The sequence below is a fragment of the Clarias gariepinus genome, chromosome 15, assembly GCF_024256425.1.
Source record: "Clarias gariepinus isolate MV-2021 ecotype Netherlands chromosome 15, CGAR_prim_01v2, whole genome shotgun sequence".
NCBI lineage: Eukaryota > Metazoa > Chordata > Actinopteri > Siluriformes > Clariidae > Clarias > Clarias gariepinus.
The window spans coordinates 14,399,722-14,418,700 of NC_071114.1; the positions used below are offsets into that span (position 1 = coordinate 14,399,722).

The 18,979-nt window shown below is 37.2% G+C and overlaps 1 protein-coding gene across 1 annotated transcript; it reads right to left on the reverse strand.

The window, feature by feature from the left end:
- Positions 1 to 5,127: 5,127 nt before the first annotated feature.
- cilp2 (cartilage intermediate layer protein 2) lies at positions 5,128 to 18,779 on the reverse strand. Its single transcript, XM_053512466.1, has 10 exons — positions 18,611 to 18,779; positions 14,976 to 15,071; positions 14,522 to 14,791; positions 14,201 to 14,383; positions 13,517 to 13,672; positions 13,110 to 13,427; positions 12,610 to 12,718; positions 12,381 to 12,538; positions 8,273 to 10,701; positions 5,128 to 8,183 (listed from the first exon to the last, which is right to left on the reverse strand). The coding sequence occupies exons 1-9, from the start codon at positions 18,672 to 18,674 to the stop codon at positions 8,285 to 8,287; spliced, it is 3,771 nt and encodes a 1,256-aa protein (XP_053368441.1). The 5' UTR covers positions 18,675 to 18,779; the 3' UTR covers positions 5,128 to 8,183; positions 8,273 to 8,284.
- Positions 18,780 to 18,979: the final 200 nt, after the last annotated feature.

The following is an 18,979-nucleotide window of genomic DNA, read 5'->3' on the forward strand; positions in this document are numbered from 1 at the left end:
TACTGTAGTTAAAATACTAAATCAAAAGAAACTTCCTTATTTGCTTTCTCCTCATTTGGTGATACGATGGATGGATAATTTTATATTCTGGCTTAGAGGTTAACATCGTTGAATTGTTATTCACATTGTTGGGGGTTCAACTCTTGCCTCCACCCTGTGTTTGTGGAGTTGCATGCATGTTCTTCCAGTGCTTTTTCTCCAAGGACTCAAGAAGAACCAAGGAGGTTTCCTTTTACTATTTAAAGACATGAACAGTAGGATAGGTAGGCCTGGAGCCTATCCCAGTGCACAAGGTGGGATAAACTCACGATGAGGTGCCAGTCAATTACAAGACAAAAGTACACACACACACACACCAAGGGCAATTTAGGAACACCAATTATTTTAATCTCTAGGTCTTTGGAATGTAGGAAAATCACCAAACAAAAAAGAAAATTAAGACTCATATGATATCATAAAGCCAATGATTATATTTTGTATTTGTTGTATAACAGCACTTAAATAAATGTGTTTATGTAATGTAGAGTAATGTAGAGAATAAAAATTCCTAATATTAAAACTTAGACATGATTTAAAGTTCTAAATGCGTGGATGGTTACAAGTTAAAATTTCAGAACGGTGAGAAATGTTCAGCTACTGTGTACAGGACCAATGACAAGTTTAAACCAATATCAGAAGTCAACTTTTGTACTCAAGTACAAGTACTGTTACTTCAGTGAAATTTTACTGAAGTACAAGTAAGGTCACCATTATAAAAATCTACTTAATTAAAAGTAAAAAGTAGCTCATAAAAGATTTACTCAGAGTAAAAGTTACCTAGTTACTTTTTTAACAGCGGGGGTGGGAAGGGGGATTCTAGTGCAGTTCAAAAAAGACAAGTGGATATAAATCTCAAACTAGTTGTTTTGAATTCAAGGAACACCTTTGCATAATAAAGCTGTTGCCTTTCTTGTGCTGATGAAATCAAAATGGATAGAATAACATTCATCACAAAACCTTTATCTGCCTCAAAATTATAATGCAAAATATTAAGTAAAAGAATAGAGCGTGTCGTTGGTGAGCAGCACACCTGAGCTCCTACTCTGTTCTCTCCTTTTCATGCACACACCTCCGCAGCACACACACTGGGGCAACATACATACATAATGTGGTGTACTGTACAACATAGTAGTGGCTGTACAATGGCCAGTGGTTTGCTTCATAAGAATTTGATGCCATCATTTTTGTGAATTCTCATCATTCTCATATAGCTTTAAATAAATGTTCTATACAAATGACTTGACTTGTTTCTATGTGAAAATATAATTTTAATAGTGCATACTGTTATAGTAGGTCAGCATGAATTTCTAACAGATACAGTAATATTAATATTTTTATTATACAGCATGTCTTTTAATACTGAAAAGAAAAAAACATCTAATATTTTAACTTGGTTTGGTCAATGTTTTTGTGTTATTGTCTGTTTCTGTCTTTGTGAAACCAGTATTTTTCTCTCAAAAACAAAACAATGAAAAAATCAAGAACTTTGTGTGGCTGCATCAAGGCCATTGGCATTTTAAACAAACGTTACAAAGTAATGAAACAATGTTAGACTTGTAGTAAAATTACACCCTGGTGGTTCACCTCACCGTGCTTCTTATCCAAGAGTTACATATTGAAGTAACTGAATAAGTGCTTTTGGCTGGACATGCTCCTTTAAACCAAGCCACACATGACTGCTTATTCACAGCAGACGGCCTATTGAGTGGGTTAAATCATGGATCCAGACGACTTGTAAAGTAGGCTATGTAGAGTGAGATGTCAGCATCTCTACATATCACTACCTCTGGAAGCACCAGTCGAAATAATTATGAGGGAAAGTCAGGATTGTGAATCTTTGCCATGGGGTGTTTTTTTTTTGTTTGTTTTTTTGTCTTTTGCAGCAGTGTAAATTAAACCCCACCATTACCAGAGCTGTAGTCTATTTGACTGGCAACCTTATTTAAATAGGTTTAATCCAAAAGGTTCAGAGGTGAACCTCAGAAATTTCTATTTTTATGGCTCCAAAAATTAGCCAAAATATTATTATATGCAATTTAGAAAGTTTTAAAAATAAATAAAAAAAAGTAAGTAATTAACTAATATGCTAAGGACCTTAGGAATGTTTCTGTATTCATAGTTGAAAGTTGGTCAGGTCACTTACCGCACTAAACTACCTCTAAAAGATTCAGTGGAGCTGCGAAGTACCAGAAAGAGAAGAGAGCAGCTACATGCCAAAAGTCACAGTAGCACTTGCAGCAAGAAAACACATCTGATAATGTTATCTCAAACAACACTTTATTTCCTTAATTTGTGCTTCTGGGTTTTTTTTTTTACTAGCCTGAAGTTACTCAATTTATTTATTTTTTTTACCCATAAGTGACACAGATCTGATTTTTTAGGGTTGTCTGATTGCACAAATCTGATATTTTTCAAATCAAATGTAAGTCACTTATGTGGTTTTCGATCTGATACACATCCGATACGCGTTCATGCAAACTGAAAATAGGCAGATCGGAATTCATCTGATGTTTTGGCTTTTTGTTTTTGTCTAAAATATGCACATTGGTTCTTTTAAAAGACACATTTTATGTTCTAAATATATATTTCACCTTTACTTTACGTGTATGTACACACATATATATAACATTTACATACATGCTACAAATGACATCACAATCATGGTCTCATCAGTAGGACAGTTGCTTGTAAAATACACTAATCTGCAAAGCGGTGACAAATATAGCAAAATATAAATAGTTATCTCCAAGATCTCTGCATTTTATCTCAGTAGTTGAGAATACACATAAAAACACTTAATTTATTTGAAACATAGCTGTCACACTTAGTTACAATCATCTGATTAATTTCGTCTTGTACTGATTGTGCTAAGCTGATTATAAAATTTGACACTAATTATTGATACTTAACCTACTTTTCAGTGATGTAAAACATTTCTCTCCTGGGCTTTAATCACTGCTCCCAGTATTATTTAACATAATTACAACATCTCAGAGGCCATCCACATTTGAAAATGTATAACTAATGACCTACTTCAAAAACTTATGCATGTTGCCATTAGGGTTAGGGTCAGGGTTTGTGGCTAATTATTTTTTAAGTTGTTAAGTTGTTTGTGCTGAACTCATTTAGTTTAAGAGACCATGCAAATTGACTGCCTTTGGAGTTTCCCCAGCAGTCATTAATGTTCTGTCACCAAACAAAAAAGTGATAGTGGTGCTGCTGACACAAAGTAAATTAAACATTTTTAAAAAATCTTTGTAATTTATTTTGGTAATCAACATTTTTCATGTTGATTTCATGTTTTATTGTTCACAATCAAAGCATTAGTTTGATTTTTATTTGTGGTAATGTAAACATGCAATTTAGAATTATAATTGTTTTGATGTTTTAATATATACCAAAAAAATCACAGGGATATAACCCAAACAACTTTAACATATTTGCCATTTGTGCCCATTACACCTCTATGACTCAAAGAGCACAATATTTCCTACCAGTTTGTTTTTCTTTAAACTGTCAGAATGGATTTATCTTGCTGCAAAACCCCATTTTACCGTTCATCTCTCCTCAACTCAGAAATATCCATGTAAAGAGTAAATACAGTCTGAAAAGATGTAATGTAATTAGTATAGTAAATTAGATTTTTTTAATAAACAAATCAAAGACTTTTTTTTTTTGCTAAAGTTAAATCGATTAATGTTATGACAATACCTCACCTCAACTGAATAATAAAACAATAAAGGACTCAAGACTTTTAGACCACACTGCGTCTCTGTATGTCTCGCTACAACTCATGTTTGTCAGTTGCTTCCTCTTCAAGTATAATCATGTAGCCAAACATAAGCATGTAGTGTGTAATATTTATTAGCAAATCATTAAGACAAAGGCAGAGTCGCCAGAATTATTTTTTATAGCTAGGTTTCTAAGCCGGGGCATAATGCCCAGAATCGGTGCTACCCTGCTGTTTAGCCATTGCTGCTCATATATTGTTTTTTTTATTACAACAATTTTTCACTTGTAGTATCAAATTTAAGAAAACAGCCTAAAGTTTAAAGCATGATTAATAGACTAATTTTATGTAGACCGAAAAAGGGAAAAACATCTATACACCACAAGCTGCAAAGCTTTCATCATTTCATGCCTTGTAGGGGGGTATGGAATTTTGTTAAAATATATGTGATATTCTTGCAGTGAAATATTTAATGGTCTGCAAGTTGCATTAAATATCTAGAAATAATCAAAATAAACATACATATAAAACTTTCCACTTCCTACCACTTTCTTAACATTCACAACATTTAACAACAGCGCTGTTGCATTCTTGCTGATATTTGTTCATACGTGTTGTTTCATTTGTATCTACACAAACAAAGTATATAATATTAAGTGGCATGGTGGCAGTCGAGGAGTCGATTTGAGGGGAGTTTACATGTTCTCCCTGTGATTGATGGGTTTCCTCCAGATACTCCAGTTTCCTCCCACAGTCCACATGTGTGTGTGTGTGTGTGTGTGTGTGTGTGTGTGTGTGTGTGTGTGTGTGTGTGTGTGTGTGTGTGTGGTATGATGGATTGGAACCTGTCCAGGTTGAATTTCACCTAATGCCCTAACGCATGCCCTCATGTGCTGGGATAGAGTGCGGGTCCCCCCGTGACCCTGTACACCAGCTGTATATTTTATATATGATGTTTTCTGTTACAAGACATGTATTTAGCATTTTCGTAAGGAATCTCCAGTATTGGTACTTTAAGTTAAAGCTACAATGAGTTAAAATGAGTTAAATCATCAGTCATGGGAAAATCTTCATAAAGGTGGCCTATCACAAAATATAGTTACAATATTTTTGTAGTATTAAAGGAATAATACACTTTGCAATATGGGTGGTAACAGTACACCTATCTGGTGATTATTTTCCTAAAACAGGAATCTGGTTAAGTTTTATACCTTACTTATAACAGTTGGCTCATTGCATATACCATATATTTGTACCATGTTATGTGTACCTAATCTGGTATATATATTTGATAAATGATCACTCAGTTGTAATATTATGTGAGCATAACAAAAGCATTACAAAGTATAACAAGTAAATTTGATCACAATACACTTTTATTTACAGTTAATGTGAACAGACTTTGCCATAATCACTTAACACAGTATTATGCAATGAAAAGTTGGGCATTACCATGCAGTTACAGGAAGATGTACAGAAAATTCCATAGAGTGCAAAATATTGTTTTTATTACAACCAGAGATTTCTTTCCAGACTAACATAGCAGCCATATAACTTACATTATATGCTAGGCAGTGGTGAAATTACCCAAAGCGCATTGGGCCATAGGATATTCCTGAATAAGTTATAGTCTCTCTGAAACCATCCAGACACTTGAGAAAGGACATGTGCTTAAAATCATGGCTCAGGAGATTTCAAAAGCTAAAAGGAGGCCAGGTTACCATTTCTGTATTGCATCAATGTAATTAATTATTATCTCAATATTTTAATAAGCTTTATATGTAATGGATATAGTGAAGAATGTTACAATGAGCAGATAAGACAGATCATTATAAATAATTTTAACTGTTACTTTCAGTGTTATTTTTATTTTTATTCAGCTTCCATATCAAGATTCAATAATTTTGTCACAGATACCTTACAGCACAGGGGGCACGGTGGCTTAGTGGTTAGCACTGTCAACTTGCACCTTCGGGGTCCGGGTTTGATTCCCGCCACTGTGTGCATGGAGTTTGCATGTTTTCCCTGTGTTTGGTGGGTTTTCTTAGGGTACTTCAGTTTCCTCCCACAGTCCAAAGACATGCAGAATAGAATGAGAGTGTGAATCTGTGTATGTGTGTGTGCCCTGCGATGGAATGGCACCCTGTACAAGTTTCCTGGGAAAGACACCAGGTCCCTATGACCCTGTACATAGGATTAAGCTGTATAGTTGATGAGTGATCAATGAGTGACCTTACAGCACAGTGAAATGATTTTTCTGCATATGACCTTCCAATCACTAATCCAGAGCCTTAACCATTTAAGCAACCACTGCCCATAAAAATATATTGATGAAGATATTGGTTAAAGCTTGATGTTTCGTTTTTAGTGATACATTTGCATTCAATTAGGAACAAGAATTCTCAATCCCCTAGCTAGTAGGTTCATGAAAAACACATGAGGCAAAGTTTAAACTTAAAAAACAGTGAGCACTGACCATCCTTGTTAAAACTGATACGAATTAACAAATGTCTTGCATATTTTCCTATAATTCACAATGTCCATGATTCTATCTGGGCCAGTGGGACACATTAAGCTCAGCCTGTCAACACTCTGGACTCTGCAGACACAGAGGCTGACGTTTCTGCTATTTAGAAGCCATGAAGCATAATTATTTTTCTGGCAGTTTTGTTCAGTTCTGCCCTGAACTCTCAGGGTCAGAATGGAAAGTGAGGATTTACAGTACATAACAAACGTGTTTAAAATTTCTCCCTCTCTATAAGTATTACATCTTGACACAATAGATTCTTTCTGTGATAGGCTCAGCACTACACATCTACTGTAAGTCTCCAGATTACAAATTTCTTTACTGTGGTATTAAGGCTTCTCAAATATCCTCTGTACTAAGGTTATCTAGATGGACTTTACAAAGGAAAAAGCTGTATTCTAGATTCTATCTCCTGAAGTGCATGTGTTGTGCAATGCTTTCCCTGTGTTTTTTCAAATCTGATTTGTTATTGGTTTATGGGACTCTTGGGACTTAGACAGGCCAAGTGTAAGCACAAACAACATTTAGTCCTCCTCATTACCTCATTAAGTCCTTTGTGACTTATAAAGTAAAATATCTAATTAGCATGCAATGACTGTTAGACTCTCTCTGGGAAATAAACGCCATAAGGGCTTAATAAGGGCTTTGGTTTCCATGGGGGACCTCTTGCTAAGACAAATTATGCTTTAGTACGAATAGTATTTGAAGCCATGATAATGATAATGATAGAATGAGAATTGATCTATATATCAGTGGTACAGTCTACTTCAAATAAAAATAACCCTATTTCTGTACACTCCAGATTTCCCAGATCCTTTATTAATTGTTCACAGGGTGAAATAAAATGTATGTCCTGTAGGTACATATGTCCTGGGATAATCAAATCTGTTAGAATGTGTTTAATTTATACAAACTGTAAACTCTCTACTTCTAAAATGTTGAAATATTGCAAAATGTGCAGTAAAAACACTCCAAGGAAAAGTGACTAAGGTTTTGTAGGATGCTGGGATTCCTAAGAAATAGATAGTAGGCTAGCAATGCATACTCTGTTAAAAAGGCTTAAACTTGCATAAGATTAGACTAACTTTTAACAGTCCTTTTATTTGGTTGTCAAGTCATTGTCAGAATTATTGCACATCTAGGGACTGACAGATAACCCTAAGGAACAATATGCTATAGCCTATGTACGAACTATCTGAGTAACCATGCTACACTTTCAGTGATGTATTATTTTACACAGTACTTTAAAATTTTATTGATTTGGTTTCAATTTTGTTGAAAAGATTCAGGAGGTAGTTTTGAGTCTTGACACTAAAGCTATTAGCTATTCTTTTAAAATTTTCTTTCTTTGGCTTAATTGAGTTGCACTTTGTACTTTGTACAAAATATGTATGGTTGAGTTACATTTGGGCTAATACTTCGCTCATTTGGGAAAAGGGGCTCTAGTTCATTAAGTCTCTAGTCCACTAAACCATGCGCTTAAGTCAGACAATGAATACCTTTAACAGAATAACAGGAACCTTATTTATGGAAGCTCATTACGGAGTTATTATTATGGTAATTCTAAAATTAAATCGTATAAATGTAAGATCCCAAAAAGACTGTAACTACACACTTGCTTTGATACTTTCTAAAAGCTAAAATAAATAAAAGTGTCCATCCTGAACATTCAAGACATATCTTAATATATCAAGTAATTTGGGGGGAATGAGGAAGCATGTAAAGGTTTGTTCCATTAAGAAAACTAGAAAAAGGATGTCCACAGTGAGTTTATATTAAAATAATGGAACTTGGCTCAGAAATCACTGAGAATATAATGTCCAGACTGACCAAGTTTGTCATTTCCATCACTTCTGCTAGTGTCTTCAGCCAGCAACTCCTAACAACCTTTACATAAGGTTAAAAGAAAAATGAGTTAATTCCCACTTTTTGCCACATTTAGATTTCCATCATTTAAAAAAATGAAGTATACTTACATTTAGGCAGATCTACTGCCTCTGTTGAGTCCGTGTAGAAGTTCTTCTCCTGCTGCTGTTGCTAACTCTGCGACTCTGGGTCATACCCTGTTGTTGAGAAGGATATGCCACAACCTGTGGTGACCCTCTTCTGACCTGTGTTCCCTGTGATTCCCTCATGTCCCGAGCCATTTGTGCCAAAGTTTGGCTAGGATTTGTTTGTAAGCGCTGGAACAGGCTCTCACGGTTTATATTTCTTTTTGGGCAGTTGAAAGTTAGAGCAACTCCAGAATCTGATTTCATCTCCCTTGAGAAACCATCTGAGGTACCGTCAAAGCAGCGTCCTATGGCAATCTCTTTGGCAATGCGTGGGTTCTGGTCCGTGACAGTATAGATCCCATAGTTATGGCCCAATGGGTCCACGGGAGCTAACATGGTAAATGCATGAGACTCGTTGTTCTGTAGAAGAGGTGGGTGCTTTGTAAGGTACTCTTGTAGAAGACTGTTAATGCCTATTCGCCGACAGTTCCCTTGTGGAAGGACAGTAATGAGGGACCTGTCAACAATACTTTGGTCAAAAAGCATTCCACTACATTTGAACTCCAGGCAAGCTGCAGAGGTGTTAGGATGTTTCAAGTCACGAGTGCTGCGTATGTCCCTAATTCCATACATCTGACCTCTGGTCTGAAAATGGGTACCGCCAAAGTTCTTTGACCTGACCATAACTTCGGTTTCACCATGGACCTTAACTTTGATATAGCAAGCCCTGAACTCTTGTGGGTTTGGCCACCAGGAAAGGTAGTCCCCAGTCCAAGTTGTAAGATCATTCTCCTGAAAAGGTACTACATTATACTCATATTTGTCTTTCTCCACACGGAAAAAACGGAAATGATTTGCATCAATGGGTGCATTTTCACATGAAATTAGACTTTGATAAGGATATATTGGCCCATTGGTTTCATCCAGATTATTTGGATTTGGCTTGGCTAAATTTATTCTAAAGGCAGTTTTTTTGAGTGCTGGATCATCATGATCTGATCGTTGATAATCTAATTTGTCCAAGTATGGTTGTAATACACCAATGATGTTAGGATTCATTTTTGGTGTAGATGGGGCTGCCTCAAGTTCTTCGCCTCCCATTGTGGCTGTAACATAAGCTGTGTATGCATCAGGTCTCTGGGCATCACAGAAGGCTGGAAGACAAGCTCCATTCGGTCCTGTTATCACACTGTCAAAACGCCCCCAAGCTCTAGGATTTGATGAGTATCCAGGCATGGGCTCCAGGTTTATAAGACTGATCACCACACCTTCAAGTTGCTCAGTAGGTAAGAATTTGTCACTCATATATGCTCGAACTTTAACATAGCAGCGACGATTTTCAGGTACATCCAAGTTAAACAGTCTGCGCTCTCTGATTTCCATGTTTCCTATGAGAAAAGTGCGTTCCTCTCTTTTTTTCCTTCCATTTCCACCAGTGGTAATCTGAGTAGGTTGAAAATTACTTTCTTCCTCCCAAATTCCCGTGACTGGATTCAGAGACCATAGTTTCATAGTAGGTATATGCTCTGGCATTTTGACATGTTCTGTGTCAAGGAGCACCTGGACTTCACCAGCTCCAAGGATCTCCCGATTTGCTTCATCTCTGAAATCAAGAGAAAACATTCCATATGTTCTCAAAGGAAGCATATCACCTTCATCACCCACAAAGTTCAAGTCTCCTGGAATAGCTGCCGCTGTTGTGACATTGCGTGGATCGAAAAAAGTGACACTCGCTTTAACAGTGCCTTCATACATTTCCCCAGTGCCTTTGTGGAAGGAGTTGGGAGGTATGACCAACTGACCAATTGGCTCCTCCCCATTTATTTCACCCAGATAAATAGTATTGCTCTCTGCAGCGTTGATGTCAACTGGTTCCTGCTTTCGCATTACTTTAACATCATGGTAAACTGAACCACCCTTCTTATCAAAAACAAACACTTTAAGAGTATCTAAGAACTTTTGAGATGGGTCTACAAAGTTCACTACCAGACGTTGTGTGTCAGAGGGCACCTGAATTGTGAACCCACCCTGATAACCTGTGATCCCTATTCGTTCTTTTCCTATAAAAATGTGTCCAAATCGTAAGGGCTCATTATTGTCTGCAGCAACCACTCGACCTCGTACCAGAATTTTGGGTTGAATGCATTTTTGGCATCCGCATTCAGTCACAACCTTTATTGGAAGAATGTAGTTGCCACAGTTGATCTCCTTCATCTCCATTTGCTTCACCCCACAACAGAAGCTAGATGTATCTTTGCATCGTAGGTCAAAGTCCAGTGATCCAGGGCATTTGTTATGAGTACATCGACCAGCATTATACCACTTGGATTTTGTGCCTGGCTGTTTGCAGTCTAAAGGCAGTTTAATCAGGTGACTTTCTGGTGTAGCATTACATGCTGGAGTTCCTGTGGCTGTAAATTGTGAAAGTAAATAAAGTTAATTGATTTATCTAAAAAGTATGCATTATATTACATTTGACAGAGACAAATTTCAAGAAAATACATAATGAATGATGAATTATCAAAGTGAGATGAAAAATTCATTAATAAGAACGAAAAGAACGAACGCACCTGTAATATTGTTAATAACAAGCAATTGCTATTAGTTGGAAATTTTAAGGACTACTAAACTGCCTGTGTGGCTGCTTATTAATAAAAGTTATATGAGAAATCAGTTTTTTTTAAAATGTTATGTGTTGTGGTGCTAATGGTGCTAAATATGTGATATGAGTAGGTAAAAAAAAACAATATCATGACAAAGTTCATTTTCTTCTGTAATTTAAAAAGTGAAACATTACATGTAAAGTGAAATATTTCAAGCCTTTTCTGTTTTAATTTTGATGATTAAAGCTTATACCTCATGATAATAAAAATAAACAACATTATCTTAAAATGTTCAATATTTCCGAGGATGAATCCAAAAAATATATTCAATACAGAAATTCTGAAACATTTTGTTAATTTATGTACTAAATTCTTGGTTGAGGCTCTTTTATTATGAATTTGTTGCAGCTTGTATCAGAAATGCTTCTGCAGCCTGTGGCAGTCCAAAAGCATTATTAAAGACCAGATTGCATCCATAACAGCTGTTAGCTCATCTGGACACCCTTCCAGTTCATCTCACATTGTCAGACATTGTCAATAACTGCAGCTTCATTATACTCCTTGTGTTTTGAATTGGCTTTGCCTGAGAATCTTCTTGAGATTGTGATGATCCCTGTTGCTTGGACACCTTTTCCTACCTTCTTGTTCCATGAATATACTTCAATACAGCACTCAGAACAGTCAGGCATTTAAGCGATGACCTTCTGTGGCTTACCGTCCTTGTGAAGAGTGTTAATGAGTATTACACCTTGTTTCATTTCCAAAGAGCCAGACTTTCTTGTAATTTTTTACACGTAAGGGGAAAGGGACAAGGAAGTTGCTGCTGAGTTTGTTACATAAACATAAATCTATTTTAAAAATGTATCCTTAGGAACTGTCACAATAAAAAATCTTTCAATCTCTTTAATTGAATCTAAATAATTACATTTAATTTAGTATTAGGAAATGTAGCGTGGCTCAAAACTTTTGCACAGTAGTGTATGTTTTGTGTAAATTAGCTTGATGGGGAAAAAAAATTTTAGTACTTAAATTAAATAAAACATTTAGGAATTTTAAGTCTTTCCTTCTGTACTTTTTAGTTTTGCGGTCAGTCAGTCACTGTCGGAGACACTGAATGTTCGGAAGCAAAAATAGTTGTGAGACACAGAGCTTTCTGTAAATCTATACTTGCGCTAACAAGCCTCAAGGGAATTTCTGAATGTGTAAATATGTGCGTGGAGGTGGAACTGTATAATAGCCCAATAAGACATCTTAGATTTCATTTAAATGTCCAGAACTTCGGGTTTAAACTTGGCCATTCCTTTACCATCAGTTATGTGCAGAGACAAGACAGATCAGTTTCAACACAAACATCTGCTTGTCTTTGGCGACATTACAATTCATGGTATTTTCTTTATTGTTTTCTGTAACGGACATTGTGCAGTAATATTGTAAATAATGTTATATTCTCTTTTGCATTCTGGCACATAAATTGACTATGCTCTTACCAAAAACAGACAGGAATGCAGGATTGGACTTAATGGTTCCAGTTGGACTATTGGCTTTGCAATAATACATCCCACTGTGTTCTGGTTTAAGATCCCGCAAAACCAAGTCTCCATCATACTTGTATAGTTTTTGGTCCAGCAAAGTTCCATTGTGATACCTGATTGGCATAAACAGGCCATTAACTTCAAGAATTTATATAAATATTATAGATAAAGTTCATATTCCTACCAGTAATATTTATCAGGCATTGGGGTTCCTGTTGCTTTGCAGCAAAGAGTCACACGTTGTCCTTCAAACCGTTCTTTGTCTTCGGGATGGTTTAGAATATATGGTTTTTCTACAAGCAAATTTAGAGGAAAAAAATAGTTAGATACTATCGTAACCAGATACTATAGAATGTCCAATAATAGAAACGCAGCTAAAATATTCTTGCGAAATTTCCAACAAAAATGAAATAATTGGTATATACATTCTTTTCTTTTTTCTATTACTGGTTTTCTCTAAACATCTAAATAAGCCCAAGTCCTCTACCCAGGTAAAACAGACAGCGGTTACTTGTCTATTAAAGAACAATATACTGTACATCTGTATGATGTCAACTCTTAACTGCCTATTATGAGATTGCTTTTAAATCTTTCACATTAAATCTGTTTGTATATTATGTGTTATAAGTGTCATCCTGGCCAATGATAACATATAGTCATGAGTTACTGCTCCATAAAGCTTACCTGAGGACCTAAGGAAAGCTCGAACCCAGAGGTTTACACTGCTGTTTCTGAAAACAGGAACAGTGGCTGGAGCAAACTTTTCCTTGCTGATGAGTAGTCGAGTCTCAGGGCCTGAGCACATACCATGAATCTTGAACAACCCCTTATCATCTGTGTGGGCACGGATAACCTTTGACTGGCCTGCCATGGAGACATTGGCTCCAGACACTGGAACCCCAGTTAAACTCAGGACTTCACCTTGTAGTGTCTGTCCCTCACAAATGCAGTGGCTGCACTCCTCATTCGGGTGTCCCTCAGGACACACAATTTGACACACAACTACAATTTGGACAAAAATAAAGCATAGTTCATTTTAACACTTTTTAAAATACTGTATAGGGCAGAATGGGCTCTAGTATATACCTCACCTGGACATGGGGTATTTCCACACTTTTGGACTTCCACTGGTCGTCCTCTGCAGCGGAGTTTGTCAGAGGATCTGTTACACGTCCTCCTTCTTGTTCTCTGACCCTTCCCACAGGTCAGTGAGCAAGTGCTCCATGTCCCCCACTGACTCCACTTGGCTGGTTGGAGAAATGATAAGAGAATATTGTTTTAAAATAACAGTTCTGTCCTTTTGGGATAAAGTCAACCAAACTGGATAATCTAAAAGGAGAAGGCCTCTTAGAAGACTTGGTAAAAAAAGAGGGATGTTACAATTTAAACAAATTCAATGTACAGTATGCTAAAATGTTAAGCCATAATTATTGCATCAGGAGCTTGAGGCACACATTTTAAATGATTACGACAGATGATTTGAATAATTCTGTTTAGTGCTAAATAACAAATTGGTTTTGTTTAAAAAACACAGAGGATCCTAATATAAACCAAATTCTATGGGTTCTGTTAATTTACATTTTAATGGATTCTTCCCATTTAGTCAATTACCACTTCCCACCCACCAGTTAGCTCGTGTTAGCACATATGGTCCCTACCAACCAGAAAACACCTCAGGAACACAAGGTGAACATAGAAAACTCCACAGCAGCCCCAAGCTAAAGACTGATCCTGAGGCAGCAGTGCATTCTCACTTAATTTCATTGACCAGTTACCTTGACATGTTGCAGTAGAGCACTCTTTCCGCTCAGCATGAGGTCCTGGGCAGGCTGGCGTGACCAGCTTGGGCAGTGGTTGGGTACTCACGCATTTCCGTCGACGCACTTGGATGCCGACATCATTACACACAGTGGTCGAGCAAGCACTCCAGTCACTCCAGTTTGTCCAATATGTTTCAACTGATGCAGTGAAAGAATAAAAGACAATTAAATCCAATACATCATGTGCAAAAATGCACTTTTCCATTTCTTTTTCAGTGTGCAGCTCCTAGCATGGAGTGATCTTTTATGACTGACTTGTCATTTGACTAATAGTACCTGGTGGACACTGGAATCGCACGTGATAGTTGGAGCAGATGCGTCCATATGGCTGTTCTTTATTAATGCACCAGAATCCTTTCTCCAGACTGGAATGTACCACCTCTCCAGTGTCTGAAGCAGGTACCCAGTCCGTGGTACGGACTTCCATGCCGACAGGCCGCACGCACACTCTCTCTCGGTAGTAAAATCGAATAGCCTCTAGCCTTTCATAGTCCCCATTACCACCAGGATGGTCAATGTTGAACCAGGATGTCCACTCTGTCACTCCTATATTTCGAAGTGAAGTAAAACAAAATCCATCTTTAGTTATAAACAAAACTGTGTATCCTTTAACACGATTAGCTTTGAGTGTCCAATATTTAATATCTTTTTATGTGATATCCACTAAATCCACTGGTGCACACTTATTAACCCACAAAACAAACTAAAATATTATTTTAGTAATACAAACCTGTGGTCTGAGGTTCAAGGATGCTGTTGTAGGCCAGCTTTGTGTTCTTGTTCCTATGGCCCAACCTTTGTAGCTGTGAGTTGTTCCAGCTAGAACCTGCAATTAAAAAGAAGATGAAATCAAGCACAGCCCTAGCCCTATATTCCTGTGCATTTAATCTTGATGACATTCTTGATGACTGTTGCTCGCAGTACTGTATCTGTATTGTGCTGTTCTCTTCACAGCACATTCCTTCTCGTGTCTGTGAATGCAATAGAAATGTCCAATATCAAAGGGAAATCTATTTAAGATACCTGATCTTCAAACTCCGTCTTTTGGCTGTCTAGCTTTATAATCGTCTTGGGGCCATCAGAGTCTTGCCCTTTTTCTACTACCTTGAGATCCAGACTTGTCTGTTTGGATGAACTCCAGACAGATCCAAAGCAATGGCATGTGTTCAACTCTCATGACTGCAGACAGTCTACTGGAGCTTTCAGAAATGATCCAGGAGCTCATGCACGCATATGGAAAAGCACTGGATTTTAAAAGGATCTGATATAAGCTAAATACTTGACATCCATTCCCAAAAGTAGTACAGAAAAAACGAGATTTCGCAGGTTAAGGTATGGAGGTAGAATCAGTGTTTGCCCTACACAACCAAATTCATTTGACCAGAGAAAAGCTGCTCCTATATCTGCAGAGTTACTCTGCAAAGTCTGGAAAGTTAGTTACTGAGTTGGGCAAACTGAAAAGACAGTCTTTTTTTTTTTCTTGAATTAAAGATTTGAGTAGGAGAGATATGGGTCCAATGAGTCATCTAAGGATAATAGAGTATAATAACAGTTATCAAGGCCAAATCTGTTTATGTGAACATAGCCTAGATAGTCTGAATAATTACTTTGTAGTGGGATGTAATAGGAAAGTCTTTGTAGACAGGTCATTCTTTCAGCAGCAACCTGTCCAACCAAGCTGTACTTCCCCCAACTAGAAATAGAGCGATGCCGTGACAGCGCGTCGTTACTGGCTCTATTCTCAGCACATACGCTGAAGTGTTTATCTACAGAAGACGTGTCAGTCTTTGCGTAAAATCTGCCGGAGTGATGCACTCCCCAAAGTTATTTTCTGTGATCGCACTCCTTTCAGAATGAGTATTTTCCTTACAGGTTATCTGTAAGCACACACTCTGGGGTGCGCTTGAGACATTTTCCCACACTTTTAGAATCTTAGAATTTTTTTTGTTTCCACTAAAGTACTGGAAGTCTTTATACAGAATTTACTGGTTTAAAGGAGTGACAGTTACAATGGGCTATTCATCAAAACCCATTGCAGTTACTTCCCCTACAGTAAGATTCTCTTACTGTCTAAATATTTTTTTAACATTGTTCTTTCAATTACTTGCATTAATAAACCTGAAAACTTATATCTGTCAAAACATTTATCCCAAAAGAAGAGCCAGAAATATCTTTTAATAATTTATTCAAGATCCATTATTCCTCCAGTAAGAACTTGTTGGCCATGTAATAGGACACTGCTCTTTCAGTGTGGGTGTGTGTTGAGGGATTGAGTGTGCCAAAATTTATGTTGCAGTGGAAACAATAGGTAAGTAACAGCCAAAGGTATGCAAGCATCTTTTAATGGTGCAACTGTGTCCACCTAACATAGCTCTGAATGCTGATCCCTCATAACAGAGAAGCTACATTTATTCTGGGAAGCAATACTCACTTAAATGCTCACTAAATGTGTTTGAGTTCAGTTACTGTACATGCTCCTCTGATCTTTGTCACACTGTAGCAGTTTTATAGCATCTAGCTAATAATACAATGTCTTTCCAGATTTCTCACGTCACCACAAATGATGAAGTATGGCCAGTTATGAGCAATTACAAACAATCTATTCATGAATATTATTCATGCTGCTTTAAAAGCACTTTGGAGCATTTTATTAACCAGGCACTTTTTTTTTCTTTTTTTTTTTTTTTTTTTTGCCTTAAAGATTGGACATATGCCTGTGCCAAAAATTAACCTGGCAGTTCTTTTCTTCAGGTCTGGAAGTTGTTAAAATATTCCAGACGCTTACAAGAAGGTAAACCATTTCAGCCAGTGTGTTATGTAAGTGCCTGGGTAAACTAAGGCTTTGGACCTGGTGTGATGATACAGCCATGCCATGGCATTTCATTTCAGTGTAATAACAGGGTGCGAGGGCACTAAAAAGTTCTTTAACACCTGGCTGTCATATTATGAAAGCCTAGTAACAAGCACATAATTGTTTAAAATCAGAAGCATTTCCCTTTCAGGCAGGAAGCGTGGCCAGCTACTGAGCTCCAAACTGGTTTAAATGCAAATGATGGCCAAAAACAATATGTGTGTATGCATGTGTTTACTCTTAGTCTATACACATGTGGAAGTAGTTGTGCCTTTTGGTCATTTGACTTGGCTGAGGTCTCAGACCTTGAGGTCTGTCCGATCTGTCGGATTAGTCAGAATCAGATTAGGAGCTACTGGTTTAATGTGCCACAGCTTTTTGAGGTTTTTCTTTTTTGTGCATCTGTAAAACATTATTTCAAATTAAACTGCCTTGCAGTTCTCAATAATGACAGTAATCGAGACACAATGCTACTGCAAAGTTTAAAGTGGTTTTGGCAGCTCCCTCTGGTTTGCTCATCCTTTGGTGGGACACATGCAACCTGACTTACTGTAAGTTAGACTTACTGAAGATGTTCGACTCTGTATCTGAGACGAAATCATAACAGTTAGCCCCCCCCCCCCTGATTCTTTTCCCACATCAAAGTGCCTAAGACATATGTCTTCCACCGGGGAATCTGGGCAGCTAAACTGAAGACTGAGGTGAGCATGTGGAGAATTAATCATTTAAATGAGGCAGATGAGCGAGTGGTAATATTTACTTTGGAGTGTATAAAATGGCCTCATCTCAGCATGAATAAACTTGGCAGAGGCAAAGCAGCTAACAGCTCATTAATGAAAGACTGATTGGCATCTGGTTATTTAAAACCCAGCTGATTTAAGCCATGTGTCAATGTTGTCCACCATTTTCCATTCTACAAGCGGAGCAAGACAGAGCAGCTGTCTCCTCGCTTTAGGAAGCAGGTAATAAATTTGGTTAGGCTTAGGTGTAGCAGAGACGAAAAAGAGTGACAGGGGACTGGCAAGAGGAAAGTTGGAGAATCGGTTACCTGGGATGCTCATAGATTTTCCAAAATGACAGATTTTTTCAACTTTATTTTATTATTTTTTTAAGTGAAGTGTGAGATTATGTAGAGACAACATTTACAGTATAAAGCTACAATTATTATTATTATTATTAGTAGTAGTAATAGAAGTAGTAGTAGTAGTTATATTTAAAAAGGCTATAGTGCCTTTTTAACAATTGCTGTATTCTTATGCATATATTTAAAAAAGGCTTTGTGATGTTAATGGCTTTGTTACAAGAAAGAAAATTTCAGGTAACTTGAAGAATGTTGAATTCTATTAATTTAATACATGTTATATTGTTTCAATTTTGACAAGGTTATTCTATATGAAATATTAGGTGCAACCTTAGCAGCAGAGGATAAAGTATACATGATCAACAAATCCACCTCTATACACATCTCTTAAGAAGATTTATCTATTCACTTTAACGCTTCTCTGGATACGTACCTTGTGCCAGGGCTAGACCAGAGAGAATGCACAGTACCAGTGCCACCCACGTCCACTTCCTCATGGTGCCAGTTTTATGTTGAGCAGCCTGTCCGGCTCTAATCGCTGCAAACCCTAGTCCTCAAAATGACTTGACAGGAAAATTACACAGGTGGCTTTTCTGTGACCTTCAAAGTACGTCTGATGACTGCTGCACATTTCTCAGAGAAGAGAGTTTTAAGCGACAAGCGCTGTGCTTGAGCAGTCCAATCCAGCCCCCTTCTGTCTGCCATTGGCCAGAGCATGTCTGAACCTATGTTACCAAAAAAAAAAAAATGCTAACTGGAAGAGAGGACCAAAAGCGAGTTGGCTATCTTACTGAAATTGCTG

Bases quoted from the DNA above. Each gene is read 5' to 3' on its own strand.
- cilp2 (XM_053512466.1), bottom strand. From the start codon at position 18,674: ATGAGGAAGTGGACGTGGGTGGCACTGGTACTGTGCATTCTCTCTGGT. The intron at 15,072-18,610 runs GTACGTATCCAG...TTTTAATTGCAG, and splicing joins TGGTCTAGCCCTGGCACAAG to GTTCTAGCTGGAACAACTCA. The intron at 13,673-14,200 runs GTAACTGGTCAA...TTCTCCAACCAG, and splicing joins CTCTACTGCAACATGTCAAG to CCAAGTGGAGTCAGTGGGGG.